General features: G+C 43.8%; 1 protein-coding gene across 5 annotated transcripts in view; it reads left to right on the top strand.

Annotated features, from left to right (window-relative positions):
* sugct (succinyl-CoA:glutarate-CoA transferase) overlaps window positions 1–18,748 on the top strand; it is a 596,483-nt gene that overhangs the window by 93,349 nt on the left and 484,386 nt on the right. For all 5 annotated transcript variants that reach the window (XM_078540132.1, XM_078540128.1, XM_078540131.1 and 2 more), the window contains exon 7: window positions 15,309–15,400. In XM_078540132.1, the coding sequence (XP_078396258.1) occupies window positions 15,309–15,400 (92 nt within the window). The remainder of the gene's footprint in view (window positions 1–15,308; window positions 15,401–18,748) is intronic.

Here is an 18,748-nt window from a genome sequence, read left to right as displayed (position 1 = left end):
TGAAAATGTGAAAACCTTGTCCAACATACGACTCAGTCAGAATAACATAAACAGAATAAAAATTCTATCTAAAATTTTTTATTTATTTTTCTATTTAATTGTGGAAACCCCAACCTTTTTTTTAATGCATTCACGGGATGTGGGCTTCGCTGGCTGGGCCAGCATATATTGCCCATGCCTAATTGCCATTGAGGATATGGTGGTGAGCTGCCTTCTTGAACCACTGCAGTCCATGTGATATAGGTACACCCACAGTGCTGTTAGGAAGGGATTTCCAGGACTTTGACCCAGCGACAGTAAAGGAATGGCAATTTTTTACAAGGCAGCATAGTGGGTGACTTGGAGGGGAACTCCCAGGTGATGGTGTTCCCATCTGTCTGCTGCCCTTGTCCTTCTAGATGGCAGTGGTCATGGGTTTGGAAGATGCTGTCTGAGGAGCCTTGGTGAATTTCTGCAGTGCATCTTGTAGATGATACACACTGCTGCAACTGTGCGTTAGTGGTGGAGGGAGTGAATGTTTGTGGATGGGGTGCCAATCAAATGGGCTGCTTTGTCCTGGACGGTATCAAGCTTATTGAGCGTTGTAGGAGCTGCACTCATCCAGGCAAGTGGGGAGTATTCCATCACACTCTTGACTTATGCCTTGTAGATGGTGGACAGGCTTTGGAAGTCAGGAGGTGAGTTACTTGTTGCAGGATTCTTAGCCCCTGACCTGCTCTTATAGCCACAGTATTTGTATGTCTTGTCCAGTTCAGTTTCTGGTCAATGGTAATGCCCAGGATGTTGTTAGTGGGGGATTCAGTGATGGTAATGCCATTGAACATTAAGGAGTAATGGTTAGATTCTCTCTTGTTGGAGATGGTCATTGCCTGGCACTTGTATGGTGCGAATGTTACTTGCCACTTGTCAGCCCAAGCCTGGATATTGTCCAGGTCTTGTTGCATTTGGACATGGATGAGGTTTCCTAAAAAATCCAAAGGCTGCCTGACCGATTTGTCTACCCGCCAACCATAAGGTTGGACGGACAGAGAAAAATAGCCTTGAATTAATGGATTAATGGCCTTAATAGTCCTCTTAGCTGTCGGCAGGTGCACTGCCGACTCTCATGTACGCCCACCGACCAAAATATTGCGTGAGTGCGTGATGATGTCGGGACGCTCGCCTGACATCATCACACACTATTTTATGCCCGCCCATGGGACGTAAAATCCTGCCTATGGAAACCAATTTGTGCAGCAATGTTCCATAAATGTTCAACTGGCAAATGACCAAATGTTGGGCTGCAACTTCCGAACTCCATGGCATTGTATCTAGGGGGTACCCCTGGGGAAGCCCCATCTCCACACCACCTCCCCCGCCACAGAGGTTCCCAGGTAAGCGCATGAAATTCCAATGGGGGGACAGTTAGGAATTAGAAAGACACAGGTGAAAATACAAAAACATTTTTATTGGCCTGGATTGCATAAGAATATAGTCAAATTCTGTAGAATATGTCACACACATCAGGTGATAGGGAAGCCGCCAGCACCTTTTACTCGGGTCATGATTGATTGTGTAGGACCCCACCCTCAGACTAAAAGTGGAAATCAGTACTTGCTGACAATGTGTCTACCAGATTCCCTGAAGCAGTACCTTTGAGAAACACTACAACAAAGTAAATTTGGAAGAGTGAACTAAATTTTTACAAGATACGGTTTGTCTAAAGAAATACAATCAGGATCAGGGTTCAAATTTCATGTCACAGCTGTTTAAGGAATTAATGAACAGTTTGGGAATAAAACAGTTGAAGTCAACAGCTTATCATCCTGAGTCACAAGGGGCTTTGGAAAGAAGGCATCAAACTTTATAGTTAGAATTATCCACTGGATTGGGATAGGGGAATTCCATTCTTGTTATTTGCTATTAGGGATGCTCTTAATCCATCGACTGGTTTTAGCACTTTTGAACTAGATTATGGTCATGAGGTGAGGAGACCACTGAAATTGATTCATGAGAAATTGGTGGGTCAAAATTCAGAATCTACTCTCCTGGATTATGTGGCGAATTTCAGAGAGAGATTGGACAGAGCATGTGAATTGGCTAGGGAACATTTAAAGATATCACAGCAAGTGATGAAAATGAAAGTAGACAGGAAAGCTACAACTCGTAGTTTTGTTGCCAGGGAGAAAGTGCTAATTCTGTTATCAGTACTGGGTGGCTCATACAAAGCCAAGATTTAGTGGGCCTTACAGGATTGAAAAGAAGCTGAGCGAAGTGAATTATTTAATAAATACTCCAGTTAGAAGAAAGAAGCAGAGGGTGTGCCATGTAAATATGCTTAAAAAGAACCTTGACAGGGGAGAGGACCAAAAGGAGGTGTTAGTGGTGGTAGTGTAAGGAACGTATTTTTTTATTTCTGTTGGACTGTTGTAAAGAACATATCTTTTTATTTTCTATTGGACTATGTATTAAAATTACAATGGCTGCAGGTTGAAAGACATGTCCACTCGAACAGGATGAGAGATATATACAATGTTTCAGACCCTGGAACAGAGTACGCCATGAAAGACAGGATGGTGCCGGAAAGGAGTCCTGGACCAAGGGAGCTGCCTGATAATAGCACTTTAACTGGCTCCTCACCAGGTGACCAGGTTTTGTGTGATGTCAATGCAGCAGAATAGCTCCTAGCCTGAAAGGAACAAGACCCAAAACCTCTCCTGAGTGTGGAAGAATCTAGTAATTCCACAATAATACCCAGCTGTTTTTTTCCCTCATATGTCCATAACCTGCTCTCTCTGAAAACCTATGTCACGGGGCAAAGGGGAAAATCAGTGTTGGAGACGTTGAAAGGAAAGTGCTCAACCAGTGAACTATAGACTGAAAGTGCTGGAAGACCACCTTGTGTCATCCACAAGAACTGAAACGAATTTGGAAACAACGATCAAAATCAACCCATCGAATCCTGTACTCCAGATTGGTGCTATTGAACTGTTTTATCCCACCCTTAAAATCCATGTTTTGTGTGTCCTATGTGTTGTGTGTGTGTGTGTGTGTATGTGTAGGGATTTAAGAAGAGGCAGAGTTTAAGTTATAGTGTTAAAAATTAGCAGTTCATATTTCTTTCTTTTGCCGCTGGTTAAAGACAATGTGTTCAATAAACAGTTATTTACTTATTAAGTTTATAAATCTGGTGCTCGTATTCCCTTAAGCTAAGTTAAACAGTTAGGTAGAATTGGGGCAATCTGGTGGTTGGGTCAAACTTTTCATATTTGTCACAGCTCGGAGAACAGTGGGACTTGATATTACAGGGCACTATCCTCCAGTGACAGCAGATAATGAGAAAAAGTAGAAATGCAGGATTCTGAAATTGATTTTCCGCTAATCAAGTTGGATAATGAAGGGGTACTTGAAAATTTAAATGTAATATTGAGTTACCTTCCAGACAAGTGTCAACGTGATTTGGGGAAGCTATTGCGGGCACTCAAAGATATTTGTGGAAATAAGCTGGGGAGGATGAATTTAGCTATACATGATGTGTCTGTCGAAGTTTAATCTTTGCTAAGGCAACATCCTTATAGATTAAATCCGGCAAAGTTATCACAAGTAGAGAAAGAAATCAAATTCATACTTCAAAATGGTATCATTGAGTCTAGTTACAGTAACTGGAGTTTGCCTATGGTGTTGGTACCGAAACCAGATGGAACACACAGACTGTCTGGGGACTAGTGAAAGGCGAATATGGTGACGGAAGCGGATTTATATCCTATACCACAGTTTTCGAAGATTGTATTGAGAAAGTGGGACAATCAGAATTTATCACAAAGATTGGCTTGCTAAAATAATATTGGAAAGCACTGGAAGAATTATTTACTCGGTTACAAGAAGCTAGTTTGATGATGAATTTGGCTAAAAGTGAATTTGTAACAACGCAAGTTACATCTCTAGGCCATACCATTGGACATGGTAAGGTAGCCCTGAGAGATGTGAAAGTCAAGGCTATTGAGGATTTCTCTGTGCCTTCAACAAAACAAGAAGTTTGAGTTTTCTGGGCATGAGTGGGTTTTATTGGAAATTTGCACCAAATTTTAGCAATGTGGTTGCTCCACTGACTGAGCTATGAAAAAAGAACAAGAAGTTTCAATGGGCACAGGAATGTCAGAAGGCATTTGACAATTTGAAAACTATTAACTACGACAACGGTTTTGGCAGTACCCCATTATGCTAAGCATTTTAAGTTGGCCGTTGACGCAAGTAGGCATTGGGGCTGTACTGTTACAAGAAGATGAAAATGGAATTGAAAAACTGATGGGGTATTTTTCACGGAAGTTGAATGTACAACAGAGAAGATATTCAACGATCGAAAAGGAGTCTTTGGGCCTCAAGTTAGCATTGCAGCATTTTGAGATTTATGTTGCAAACAATTCGTCAGAAACAATTGTTTATACAGACCACGATCTTTTAAAGTTTCTGGACAAAGTTCAAAACAGAAGTACGAGGCTATTCAAATGGGGTTTATTACTGCAACTGTTTAATCTACAGATTATACATATATTTGCAGGATGAGAAAATCTGATTGCAGATGCATTACCAAGAGTTGAAGCTTAAAAGGAAAATTGGACATTTAAAACCTGGACACTGAACTGAAATGATTTCTGTTGATACGAAGGATTTGTATACATATTGTAATGTTAATACATGCATCTGGTAATGTAATAGTGTAAGTTTATAGATAGTATAAGATGGGTTAACAAAAATGCTGCCTTTTTAAATTATGACGGTTCATTTTTTAATAAAGGGGGGGATGTCAGGAAGATATAATTCTCATAATGTTATTGGAATTTATTCTAAAATAGTGGTGTCAATGTCTGTGTGTGTGTGTGTGTGAGAGAGAAATTTAATTCGATTAAAGGCAGCTGGTCTGAAAGCTTTGATATAAACATGGGGAAATTTAGAATTTGAGGCCCTGGCGGACCCCAAACTGGGCGTCAGTGAGCAGGTTATTGCTAAGCAAGTGCCGCTTGATAGCACTATTGATGACCCCTTCCATTACTTTACTGATGATGGAGAGTAGACTGATGGGGCTGTAATTGGCTGGGTTGGTTTTGTCCTGCTTTATGTGTACAGGATGTGGCTGGGCAATTTTCCACATAGCCAGGTAAATGCCAGTGTTGTAGCTGCACTGGAACAGTTTGGCTAGTGGCGCAGCAAGTTATGGAGCACAAGTCTTCAGTACTATTACCAGAATATTGTCAGGGCCCGTAGCCTTTGCAGTATCCAGTGCCTTCAGACATTTCTTGATATCACGTGGAATGAATTGAATTGGCTGAAGACTGGCATCTGTGATGCTGGGGCCACCAGAGGAGGCCGAGATGGATCATCCACTCGACACTTCTGGCTGAAGGTTGTAGCAAATGCTTCAGCCTTGTCTTTTGCACAGATGTGCTGGGCTCCTCCATCATTGAGGATGGGGATATTTGTGGAGCCTCCTCCTCCAGTGAGTTGTTTAACTGTCCACCACCATTCACGACTGGATGTGGTAGGACTGCAGAACTTAGATCTGATCCGTTGACTGTGGGATCACTTAGCTCTGACTATCACTCGCCACGTATGCTGTTTGGCATGCAAGTAGTCCTGTGTTGGAGGGGGGGGTGGGTGGGGGGTGGGTGGGGGGGGGTGGGTGGGTGGGTGGGGGGTGGGTGGGTGGGTGGGGGGGGTGGGGTCGGTGGGGGGGGTGGGGGGGTGGGGTGGGGGGTGGTGGGGGTGGGGGGGGGTGGGTGGGAAGGGTGGGGGGTACATGGCAATCAGCAGGAGGTTTCCTTCCCCATCTTTGACCTGATGCTATGAGACTCCATGGGGTTGATGTTGAGGACTCCCAGAGCAGCTCCCTCCTGACTGTATACCACTGTGCTGCACCTCTGTTAGGTATGTCCTGTCTCACCAGCAGGGGTAGTGATGGCAGTGTCTGGGGCATGATTTGTAAGGAATGATTCCATGAGTATGACCATGTCAGGCTGTTGCTTGACTAGTCTGTGAGACAGCTCTCCCAATTTTGGCGCAAGCCTCCAGATGTTCGTAAGGAGGGCTTTGCAGGGTTGACAGGGCTGAGCTTGCTGTTGTCATTTCCGGTGCCTAGGTCGATGCCAGGTGGTCTGTCCAGTTTCATCCTTTTTTGTTGACATTTTAGCAGTTTGATGCAACTGTGTGGCTTGCCATGCCATGTAAGATCTGGGGTCATATGTAGGCCAGACCAGGTAAGGACGGCAGATTTCCTTCCCTAAAGGACATTAGTGAACCAGATAGGTTTTTATTATGACAATGGTTTCATGGTCATCTTTTAATTTCAGATTTGAACCCGGGTCCCCAGAGCATTACTCTGCATCTCTGGATCACCAATCCAGTGACTAAGCCAGCGCCACCGCCTCCCCTCAAGTTATAGCAATAGTTACCCAGAAACAGTTAGGGGCCTCTGCAGGCTTCTGGGTAACTATAGCACTGATCCCTGCCCAACCCTGATCCCCCCCATGGGACTCCCGCCACCCCCACGATCCCTCCCCCACCCCGGGACTACCATCCCGGCCCCTCACAAGATCCCCCTCTGCCCTCAATAACTCCTCCCGACTACGCTCCCTCCCCCTACCCAACTCCCAACCCATTCCTTCCCCCCCAGGCCCGACCCAACTTCCCCCCCACCCTGGCCTAGGCCTGACTTCTGACTTTCTCCACATCCGCCCAGGCCTGACTCCAACTCCCAAACCCCCCCAAACCTTATCTACTTATATACTTCCCCCTAGCTTGTCAAAGACCTTTAGACTTGGCTGGACCTTTAAACTTACTTGCTGTATGGCAGTTAGTGCTGTAAAAAAGGGGATGTGGCTTACCTACCTTTGAATGAGCCACCCTCGATTGTAGGCCCTGGGAGTGTGCTGCACTACACAGACCTTGCCCGGCCTGAGTTGGAAGGTCAGTGAGATAGGATCGCCTGGATTTCCAGGTAAGCAATTTCGAGCCGAGTGGCCCAAATCTTCCTGATTGCCGGAGACGGGTATATGACCTTGCGGAAGTTCTAATGCATGGACAAACGTGGGAATTGCCTGGGAAGTTTAAACTTCGGATGGGCAATTTCCCTGCAGCCCAGGACCCTCTGCAAATATCTCCGAATCTGAGCTGGAGTCAGAGACTTGGGACAGTTCCGCAGTACTTACCTGAATGATGACCCAGGAAATGTTAGACAGTGTAAAATTTGGTCTAACATCTGGATAACTCTACAACTAACCCCCACCCAGCTGGACCCAACTACACCCCCATTCCAACCCAGTTACCCCTGCAACCAGACCTAACTATCCACTGACCACCCGAGTACCCACAACCAGAGTCAACTAACTCCCCGACCCGACTACTCCCTCGACCAGACCTGACTACCCTCCTGACTACCCCCCTATCAGACCTGACTACCCCCACCCCCCATCAGACCCGACTACCCCCCCCAGTGGACCCAACTACCCTTTTACCGGACCCAACCAGACCAGACTACCATCTGACCTAACTGCCCCACCCCCGGCCCGACTACCCACTCACCCAGCTCACCTACTATCCCCCACTGGACCCGACTACCCTTAGAATACTTGACTACCCTCCCACCCAACCCAACTTCCCCTGACCAGGCCTGATTAAGCCCCGACCTGACGACTCCCTCCGACCAGATCAAACTACCGCCCAATCCAACTCTTCCCCAACCTGACTACCCCCTCGCCCGCCTCCTCACCCCACCCGCGACCCTACCTTGTCCACTCCATCCACACCGCCCACCTCATCCACGAAGCCCACCTCGCACACCTCCCCACATTGCTCGCCTCCCCACCTCACCCACCTTACCCCTTTCTCCCCACTTCCTCCCGTCATAATCCACTCAGCCATCCCCATTCATTAAAAAAAAACTGGGCCTTTAAATACTTAGCAGAATACAGCAGCTACTGCAGTAAAAGGGGACATGTCCTCTCATTCCTATGACTACTCTTTGTTAGACTTAGAGGGAAGATGTTGCCCTGTGCACTTTTTCTTCAGCTGGGATTGGCAGATCCTGGAAGAAATGCGCAGTAGCATCAGGTTGGGAAAATCTTTGCGGTACATTGCTGCTTACTGGAAGATTCAGGCCTTTGTTTCTTGATGCAGTGGGTTAGCTCTTGACTTTGTGTGAAAAGTTTAAAATGCATGAAAGCGAATTTACATCTCTCCTGACTTTCATTTCCATTGAAGTAGGACCTGTGTTTATTTTTATTAAAACTTTCGGAAATTATTAATCCTAAATTTACAGCTTTGCAAACTTTAATATATATATAATTGTAATTGTAGTTGTGGTAAGGTTAGAATTATGGAACCGGCAGAGTGAGTTGAATTTTTCAGGCCAAGAAAATCAGAAGGGAAGGTACCTGCCCACAGGAAGCTCAGGGATGAGCAGTAGGTGAATTATCTGCCCACAGGAAATTTAAGGGCAGTTAGCAGGATTTTAAAGCATTGTCAACATTTTACCCTCTTGGTTGATGAATGATGTGTGGACGGTATGGAAAGTAGGTTAGGAAAATCGCAGGCTGGAAAATTAGGCTGGTTTAAAAATTGCCCTTGTTCAACTGGTTAAAATTTTTTGGTGTAAAATAGCCATTGAGGTTCTGAAACTGATGTTAGGATCCTGATTATATATTCACCTCGTTATACATTAGTATAACACCGGTTCTATGCAGATGCTCTGGATACTTGGAAGTTGCTGGCTTCCAATTTAGCATTGATGTACTTCCAGTGAAAATTGTGTGCAGTGATCATGGAATGGAATAGGTTCCTCCAATACTAATTTTTCACCTAAGAAACAATTGATGGGGACAATATATGTCTCCCAATGAATTTCAAAATGTGTCTTGTTCCCAGCAAAGCCTCCTGAAGTTTATTCCTAAAACATATATTGAGCAACAACCCAGTGAATCTGACCTGCAATGTTTCAGGCGAGTTTTAGCTATTTAAGGAGCTTGTATCTTGGTTTCATCTCATCAAGAAATATTGCTGTTTGGAACAGTGTCTGCATGTGGTCATAGAAGTAATTAGTCATTTAACATTGCAATGTTAAAACTGGGCCATGGTTGCTAAATGTAAATAACTTGAACTGCCTTCTGTTATGAACTTGTTTTCTTTATTTATCTACTGGAATTTAGAACAGGGTTGATCTTCCTCTGAATAATGTCTGAAAATTCAGCAATATGTCACTGGATGCAGATCCCAGACGTCTTTTTGTGGGCATTGGATTTTCCAACGCAACTTCTGCTAGACACTGGAAGCACTAGCCCAAATATGACATATGAAATAGGAGCAGAAGTAGGCATTCAGCCCCTGGAGCCTGCTCTGCCATTCAATAAGATTTTGACTGATCTGTTTGTGTTCCAAATTCCACATTCCCATCTACTCCCGATAACCTTTGATTCCCTTGCTTAACAAGATTCTATCTACCTCTGCCTTAAAAACATTCATTGACCCCACTTCCACTGCCTTCTGAGGCAGAGTGTTGCAAAGTCGCACAACCCTGTGAGAGAAAAAAATTCTCCTCATCTCTGTCCTATAAGGGTGACCCCTAATTTTAAAACAGTGCCCCCTTGCTCTGGACTCGCCCACATGAGGAAACATCATTTCCAGGTCCACCTTGTCAATACAAGGTGCTTTTGATCTCACATTGTCTCTGCCCTACACACACAAAACTGCTGAAGTTATATCTAGCACAGCCTATTGAATGTAAATTCTTATTGTATCACCAACCTCTGAACTAAACCTCTCTAACAATAAGATAAAAGCAAAAAAACTGTGGATGCTGGAAATCCAAAACAAAAACAAAAATACCTGGAAAAACTCAGCAGGTCTGACAGCATCTGCGGAGAGGAACACAGTTAACGTTTCGAGTCCGTATGACTCTTCATCAGAACTAAGGAAAAATAGAAAAGAGGTGAAATATAAGCTGGTTTAAGGGGGGTGGGACAGGTAGAGCTGGATAGAGGGCCAGTGATAGATGGAGATAACCTAAAGATGTCATAGACAAAAGGACAAAGAGGTGTTGAAGGTGGTGATATTATCTAAGGAATGTGCTAATAGGTGACATTAAGGGTAGAAAGCAGGACGAGCAAGGTACAGATAGCCCTAGTGAGGGTGGGGTGGGGGGAAGGGATCGAAATAGGCTAAAAGGTAGAGATAAAACAATGGATGGAAATACATTTAAAAATAATGGAAAAGGTGGGAAAAGAAAAATCTATATAAATTATTGGAAAAAAGTGGCATCGGAAAGGGGTTGGGGATGGAGGAGAGAGTTCATGATCCAAAATTGTTGAACTCAATATTCAGTCCGGAAGGCTGTAAAGTGCCTAGTCAGAAGATGACGTGCTGTTCTGCTCTAACAATAAAACCCCTTTCATAGTACCAATTTTTTTTAGTAAATAAACACATTGCTTGGTATCTGCTAGATGGGTGTCAGTTTTCACCCCACTTCTTGAATGCTGTATTCAAAAAATGCAAATGCACTCTACCTCTCTGTTTACAAATTAAGGTTAATGTCAAGTTAAATGCTAAATGCAAAGCTTAAATTTAGGAAGAGATTAATCCTTAAAACTTATCCTTAAAATTGCCTCACTCGCAAAATTCCCCAAGTTTAACACTCTGTAGAAGCAGTGCCTCATTGAACTGAAGTTATCATTACCCCTCTTTCTATCTTAAATGTCTTTCTATTTTTTTTTATTGCTTATTCTAATATCATATCCAGCATTCTGTCCACGTCCACCTTGTCAGAACCGTTCAAGAACTTATATACTTCAATCAAGTCACCCCTCACTCTTCTAAACTCCAGTGGAAACAAGCCCAGCCTGTCCAACCTATCCTCATAAGACAACCTGCTCATTCCAGGTATCAATCTAGTAAACCTCCTCTGGACCGCCTCCAATGCATTTACGTCCTTCCTTAAATAAGGAGACCAAAACTGCACACAGTATCCGGGGTGCGGTTTCACCAATGCCCTGCATAACTGAAGCATAACATCCTTGCTTTTATTTTCAAAATATTGGGAGTATATATTTAAATTAAGCAATAATATTTTGATGACATTTTGTCAGAGTCCTTTTCCTTACTAAACACTGATGCAAAGTTCTCATTAAATACTTTAGCCTTGCTCTGGCCTCTAAGCCAATATCACCTTCTTTGTCCCTAATAGGCAGCACTCCACCTCTTAACGACACACTTACTGTTTACATGCAGTAAAAAATGTTTGAGTTACCTTTTATGTTAACTGCCTTTCTATTCTAATATTCTCTCATTTCCAGACTTATTTTTCTCATCTCTTCATGACACTTCACTTCCCCTCTCAACTTATAGTATTTGACTTGGCTCTAACTTGAAAAAATTGCCTTATCTTGGATAGATTCTAAAAGAGGGAATAGAGATTTTTAGAATCTTGTTATCTTGTTTAAGCTATTAATTTGAATTAATGTCTTGAGACCTCAGCTCTCAGGCCTTGCCGTCTCCTGCTCCTTTCCTCAGGCTTTCTTGTTTTTTAAAATACCAGAACAGCATCCCTTCCCTTGTTGAATCAAACTCCTTGAGCTTCGCACTTCTTAGAAGCCTTCTGTATTCATATTAGCAAAAATTTCAAGGAACTGACTCAACTCCCTGCTGACAGTAATTACCAATTCTAACCAGCCACCGAAGTAACTAACTGCACAACTTCCACCAGCAGGCAGCTTGTTTACCATTGACTAACACTGAAAGAAACTACAAGTTAAGGTTAATGTCAAGTTAAATGCTAAATGCAAAGCTTAAATTTAGAAAGAAATTAATCCTTAAAAGTTATCCTTAAAATTGCCTCACTTGCAAAATTTCCCAAGTTTAACACTCTGTAGAAGCAGTGCCTCATTGAACTGAAATTATCATTACCCCCCTTTCTACCTTAAATGTCTTTCTGGCCACAATATTGCCGTCGGCGTACAGGGGCGGGCCCGACACATCGACTCGCACAAGATGATGTTGCGTGTGCGTCCCAACATCATCACGTGTCATTTCGATCTTTCGTTTGGCTGGCGCGCGCTGGAGGCAGCTGTGCGCCCACTTAACTGTCAATGGCCTATTAAGGCCATTAAAGAAGTAATGAACCCTAATAACAATGCCCAACAAGAGCCCAAGCGGCGTTCATGTTTTTCAGGAAACCTCATCATGGGCGGGGTGAGGTTTCCTGAAGGTTTAATAAAATAGTTAAATAAATTTTGCTAAATGTACAAACATGTCCCAGCTCATGTGACACTGTCACATGAGGGGACATGTTTAAATAATTTTTCCATTCATTTATTCAAAACTTTCATTATTAACTTAATCTCCCTGAGGCACGCGAAAGAGCGCAGGCCCCGACTCTCCCGCCTGCACAGGTAACGTTGAGTGCTACCGACCACACGTTACGCTGGGCGGGGCCTTAATTGGCCTGTCCACATAAAATGGCGGTGTGCAGCCAATCGCAGACAGCGATCGGCTTCGTGCCCGCCCAGCCCACCCTACCCCACATAGGTAAGATGCAGCCGTCTATCTTTTTTTTTAATATCATATCCAGCATTCTAGCCTACCTTGCATATACCAAGGTGAAGTAGTTACTTAATGTTTTTGCCATTTCACTGTTATTACCTATGAGTTAATCATGTGTATCCCTTAGTGATCCTATCCTGAATTTTTTTTTTTGTTATTTATGTGTCTATGTTGTGATGGAGCAGTTGGTAAAGCTGAGTTATTTAAAAAAATTCCAGAGGGAAACTTTAAACAACTGCCATAACCTATAATTTTAAGTGTTATGTTTGAGATGCAACTCTAAATTAAGGAATCATATCACCAGTTCTCGAGAGGTTTTATGTTAAGCAAAATGAAACATTTTATTAATTTACACAAGTTAATATATACACGTGGCTACAAATTACTACGATCATAACTTTTAACAAATTCCCAAACTATACTCCATTAAGGCAACAGCAACCCATAGACTTAACTAGACACCAGGCAAAGCATTTTCACCTTATGAATTCAAAATGAGATTCTTTCCACTTTGGTTCCTGTGGAGACAGTTGGATCAGCTGCTTTTGACCTCGCATTGTCTCTGCTCTACACACAAAACTGCTGAAGTTATACCTAGCACAGCCTATTGAATGCAAATTCTCATTGCATCATCAACCTCTGAACTAAACTTCTCTAACAATAAAACCCCTTTCATAGTACCAATTTTATTGGTAATATAAACATATTGCTTGGTATCTGCTAGATAGGTCTAATTTTTCACCCCACTTCTTGAATGATCTATTCAAAAAATGCAAACGCACTCTACCTTTCTTGTTTATATCTCAAAACTGGCATACATCAAAGCACCCAGTCTAGCTGGCTTTAATCCAATTAAGACACACTCACAGACTAAATCTCTATTTTAAAAAAAAAATATTTTCCAATAATATATACATTAATAGCTTCATGACAGTCTATGGAATACTTTTTCCTTTTATTCCTTTTATATTCATTATCAATGTAATTTCATAGTTTCTCTTTGCCTTCGTAATTGTTTTATTTTATGTTGTGGGTATCCTACATCTACCATGTCTTAAATGGTTGTGCAAAACTCTGGGCAGATCCCAATCATATTGCTGACTGCACCGCACTTTGAAATTAGTGGCACCTGAGCTTGATGCTTAGTGCTGGAAGTGTGCAGGCCTCAGCTGAAACTAGGACCTGTTTCATTTGTGATACCCTCTGTGACCAATAAAGCTTCAATGCCTTGGCTGCACATGTAAATGGGCGCTTGGCCAAGCAACTGTCAGTGATTGGCAGCAGTGCAAATTTGGTCAACATGTTGTCTGCCTGACATGACCTAACTCTTGAATTTTCAGGCGCAGGTTATTGCCCCAATTTGTCCTTGGTCTGGTCCTGCCCACTGCCCCCACACCACCCCTCCACAACCTAGCAACCCCCAAAACTCCTTGACAGCAACCTGTACCGAGAAATGGGCATGGCGTGCCAAACCTACGTCTGTGATAATGGCCACCAGCTGTGGAGCTTTCTCGCTGTGGTCCAAAGACAACAGCCAGAAAGCCTCAAAGCCGAGGATGGTGTGCAGTACATGCAAAGGAAAGGTTCTAACCTTCCTCCTGGCTCCAACTTCTTGCTGCCTGCCCATCTGGGAACTTCTGATCTGAAAGGGGATTAAGACTCACTTCTTTATGGGCCCCTTTCTAAATAGTTATACAAACTAGCAGTTCAGCAGGAAGATGTAGTGGGAAGTCCAATTATATTCATCCCACTCCCTTATCTTGCCTCATTAAGAAGTTTGTGCCTAATGTGGTTGGAGTGCCCTTGACCTTTGGGGAACCCCAGGAACTTCAAATTTTCCTCAAGAAATGCAAAGGGCTGAAGATCCGGCGTAATGTGTTTCTGCACCATTTTTGCCCCTTTTAGCCTCATAACTAAGTACACTGGCAAGAAAAATCAGCCTTAATATCTTGAAGAGAGGACAGAAAATTTACAGAATATAGCTGATTTAAAAAATAAACATGGTTTGCGTGATTTTGTTGAACATACATAGGAGTATTTGTGCCATTTTCAAGTTAACAAAGGAACTCTGATTTAGTACAAATGGATTCTAGAATATGCTTCCCCTTAGTTTTCCCCTAGAGAGTTTCATGAATCGATTTAAGTACTCATGACTTTCAGAATACAATCTTCTAAATATTTATCCAAGTCAATAATGTGCTTAAAAAGCCAATTTAGCTTGCTGTAAATACATATAAGATTAGAAATAAAATTCTTTGTTGCCAGTGGTAGGTAGGTTGAGTTTTACATCAGTCTTGCTCTTCCTCAATATTTCACTTCTGGCTAGTTTAGCCTCTAACACCATTAATCTATTTCAGCTCATGCTTCACTGTTAATCTCTAGCTTTGTGGCATTTAAATGGCAAATTCTCTTCTAATCCCCCATAGGGGCTTGCTAAAATTGAACAAATGGGCTAGACGTTGTGGGGAAGTTACATGGAGAAATTGTGAGCATATTTTTTCAAATCATGCAGGAAGTCAGGAGACAGAGTTGCTAAGTGTCCAGCACTGGAGGAAGGGAATGGCAGCCAGTAAGGATGCAAAATACCAGGAAGCACATATTTTTAGACATCAACTGACATGAAAGTAAGAATTTTGATGGTTAAGAGGTTTAGTAATGATCATGCTTGGAATTTATAAGTGGGATTACGGGTGTTTGTCTTATCAGGAGACTAATATTTACACTTCAAAACCTTTTATTCAAATTAGGTTATGGACAAACCGGCCCAATGTCACAACGTGCAGGGTATGACTCCGTAGTATGTGCTGTGTCTGGCCTTATGCACATCACTGGTCCGCAGGTACATTTCATTAATTTTATTTTTTGTGTGTGTGGTGTTGACAGTTATCTCTTTTAATATTGGAAACTTTGATTCTGGAGCAGTGTGCCTTGATTGTCCTATTGCACAGTAGGGATGTTGTGTTTGCAGTATTTAATCAATTGAAATAATTGTTAATTAAGGTATATTATTCATTTTAGTCAGCTGACAGGAATGTGAAATTTAATACTTTTAATTACGGTATTACTTGGATTTAATGAAGGGCTAATAAATGTACTTATGTGTTGCAATGTGCTGAACTATATGAGTGAGCCACACACCCATGTTGAGCTATTAGAGATGAAACCATATTCTATAGGTCAGTGTCTAAAAAAAGAAGAGAATTTATTTAAATACCCCAAAGGGCTGTGTAACAAGTGAAATACTTTTTGAAGTGTAGTCGCTATTATTCAGGCAGCTAATTGGTGCACAATAAAACCCCACAAACTGAAATTAAATTAATGATCAGCTAATCTGTTTTGGTGGTGATGGTTGAGGGAGGTATGCTGGGAGAACTCCCTTTGCTTCTCCAAATAATGCTGTGGGATCTTTTCCATTCACCTAAGTAAGCAGACGGGGCAGAATTGTCCCAGATTTGTACTAAGTGCGGCAGCAGGCGGGAAAAAGGATGTTTTATCCGCTGGCTGCAATGGCAGGTTTTCGCGCTGTATCATCCCAATCCTGCCTCATTAATCATGCATTTCCAGGAAACGTGCCGTTTCGCTGGCGGGTGGCCTCCGATTCACCTGCCACGGTGTCACCTCACTGCTTCCTCACACCAGGCGCCATATTTAAAGTGCAGTCACGCGCACACCTCTCAGCGCTTCTAGCCCAGGACTGCTGCACAGAAGACCTGGCCCTGAAAGGCAAGAAGACTGCAGCCTCCCGATTCAGTGACGCATTCCTGGGAGCCCGCCGTGATGTCCTCTACCCTCTACCACTGCTCTGGTCACAAGAGGCCCATCAGTGTCACGACCCCGGCTTGGGAGACGGTGGCAGTGCTGGTCAGTGCCAATGCTGTACAGAAGAAATTCGCCATTGGTGCAGAAAAAGAAGGAATGATCTCATCCGTACCACCAGAGTAAGGCAACCATCTCATCACTCTAAACTCTCACACTCACAAGCCCATCACACATTTACCACATGTCCGTCCTTGGCCTGCTGCGATGTTCCAGTGAAGCCCAACGCAAACTGGAGGAACAGCACCTCATCTTCTGATTAGGCACTTTACAGCCTTCCAGACTTAGCTTTGAGTTCAACAACTTCATACCATGAACTCCTCTATCTTCATCCCTTTTTTAATCCCTTTTAAAAAAATATTATTTTTTTGTTTACTTATTTCTATTTTTATTCATTTATTCATTGTTTTAACCTCTTTTTTAAAATCTCTTTTGCTATCCTTTTCCCCCAACCATCGGCCCCTTCTTCCACCCCACCCCCAACAGGGCAGTCTGTTACTTGTTCCATGTTGTTCTGCTATTCACACGTACTGCTTTCTTATCTTTATGCCACTATCAGCACCCTCTTTAGCCCTTACCACTACCATTAACATTCCCTGTGTCTTGTGTCCATGACATCTTTGTCAATCTCTCCTTAGCCCTCACCTTTCGCTGACCCTCTATCCAGCTTCACTTGCTCCACTCCCCTTAAACAGTATAAATTTCATCACATTTCTACTTCTCTTTAGCTCTGAAGAAGAGTCCTACAGACTCGAAACATTAACTCTGTTTCTCTCGCCACAGATGCTGTCAGACCTGCTGAGCTTTTCCAGCATTTTCTGTTTTTATTACACATTCACTGGCATCCCACTCACTGCCAGTTTAAGGGACATCACCACTCACACTCTCTCTCTCACACACCTGCACATCTCCTTTTGGGCTCATCTCCTCTGGAGATTGCCTCCTCAGCCCTCACCCGCTTGAGGCCTCTGACACAGATCAACATGTGTCCCCACACACACCCTGGGATATCCCCTTCCCCAAGCACCTGATGAGTCCAGCAGTGAACCCGAGGATGAGCATGCACAGGGAAATGCTGAGGGGGTAGATGCTGACCCGGGCATACTGCAGGGAGGCAGGGACACCCGGGAGGCTTTAATCCAATGAACCTTCAGCTGGCACACTACAGATGGACCTCCAGGACAAGCCTGGGCTGTAGGCTCCATACTCGAGACCTAAGTGCCAAATCTTCCAGGTTAGGAACAGTAACTAAGGGCCTTGTTAATAAAGCTGAATCTCCCACAAAGCACTCCTAACATTTTTGGAGCCATACACATGCAGAAGAAAAGAGGGCCCTCAGAGATGATCAATTGTCTGAATTTAATATCACAGGCAAAGAAACTTAATGAAACAAAATGACAAGGGTGTTTCAATTCAAAGCAAATCACAAAGACTTCATCTCAGGCCAACACAAAAGTGCCAGTGATAAACCCGTGGTGTGCCTATGGTGCCTTATGTTTACGTTTCCGGGTGCTACGTCTTGGTGCTGCCCCATTGCTGGGAGTGGCATCTGAGACAGCCTGCTGACTCTGTTGTCCTGTTGGCCCCGATAACCTTGGCGGTCGTCCTCTGGCCCGTGGAGCGTGTGCTGGCCCTGCCTGGGAGGGAGTGGCCAGTTCCACAGCTGGCATCTCCCCAGTCGTCACAGCCTCACCAGTTGCTATGGTCACTGGGAGAGGGGCAGAGAGAGGAACTGCCACCCTCATCCGGAGTGCCCTGAGAGGTGCCCTCACCTGTGCCCCAGGACACTAGCCGATGTTCTAATTCCTAACGAGGTGCTAGTACCTGCGCTGGTGCCTGCCTGGCAGAGATGGTGTGACGCTGGTGAGACTTCAGGGCCCTCAGTTGTGAGAGGGGGCCTCTGCTGCTGCTCCTCCCGGCCCTGCTCCGCTGCTGCTGAAAGGAAGAACAAGGACGTTTGATTAGTTAACGTGGTGACAATGTCAATGCGCATCCCTGTCCCCGGATCATTATACGCTCATCCTTCCATAAGCAATGGCCAAGCCATGTTGCGAAATTAAATCACTTAACATTCAGCACTGCCATGGCTGTTGGGAGAACAATGCTGACCTCACTTCTGGGCACACATACCTGGCCGTGGCACCCCAGCCTCACTGACACCAGTGGACCTGGGCACATGGTGCCTCTCCAAATCCAGGGCCTCCTGCTCAAACCGGCTGAGAATGGCTAACTTTACCTAGCCGCCGCCAGTCCTCACGCTCTGCCGTGTTATGAGTGCTCTTCTCCTGAAAACGAGAGAAGAGCATTGATTTGTGAAAATTGTACATAGATTCTCTTCGTGCACAGCCCACCCCATATGGGACATATCAGT

This window comes from Cetorhinus maximus, chromosome 4 (genome assembly GCF_964194155.1).
Source record: "Cetorhinus maximus chromosome 4, sCetMax3.hap1.1, whole genome shotgun sequence".
Lineage (NCBI taxonomy): Eukaryota > Metazoa > Chordata > Chondrichthyes > Lamniformes > Cetorhinidae > Cetorhinus > Cetorhinus maximus.
This window is presented reverse-complemented; position numbering and strand designations above follow the sequence as displayed.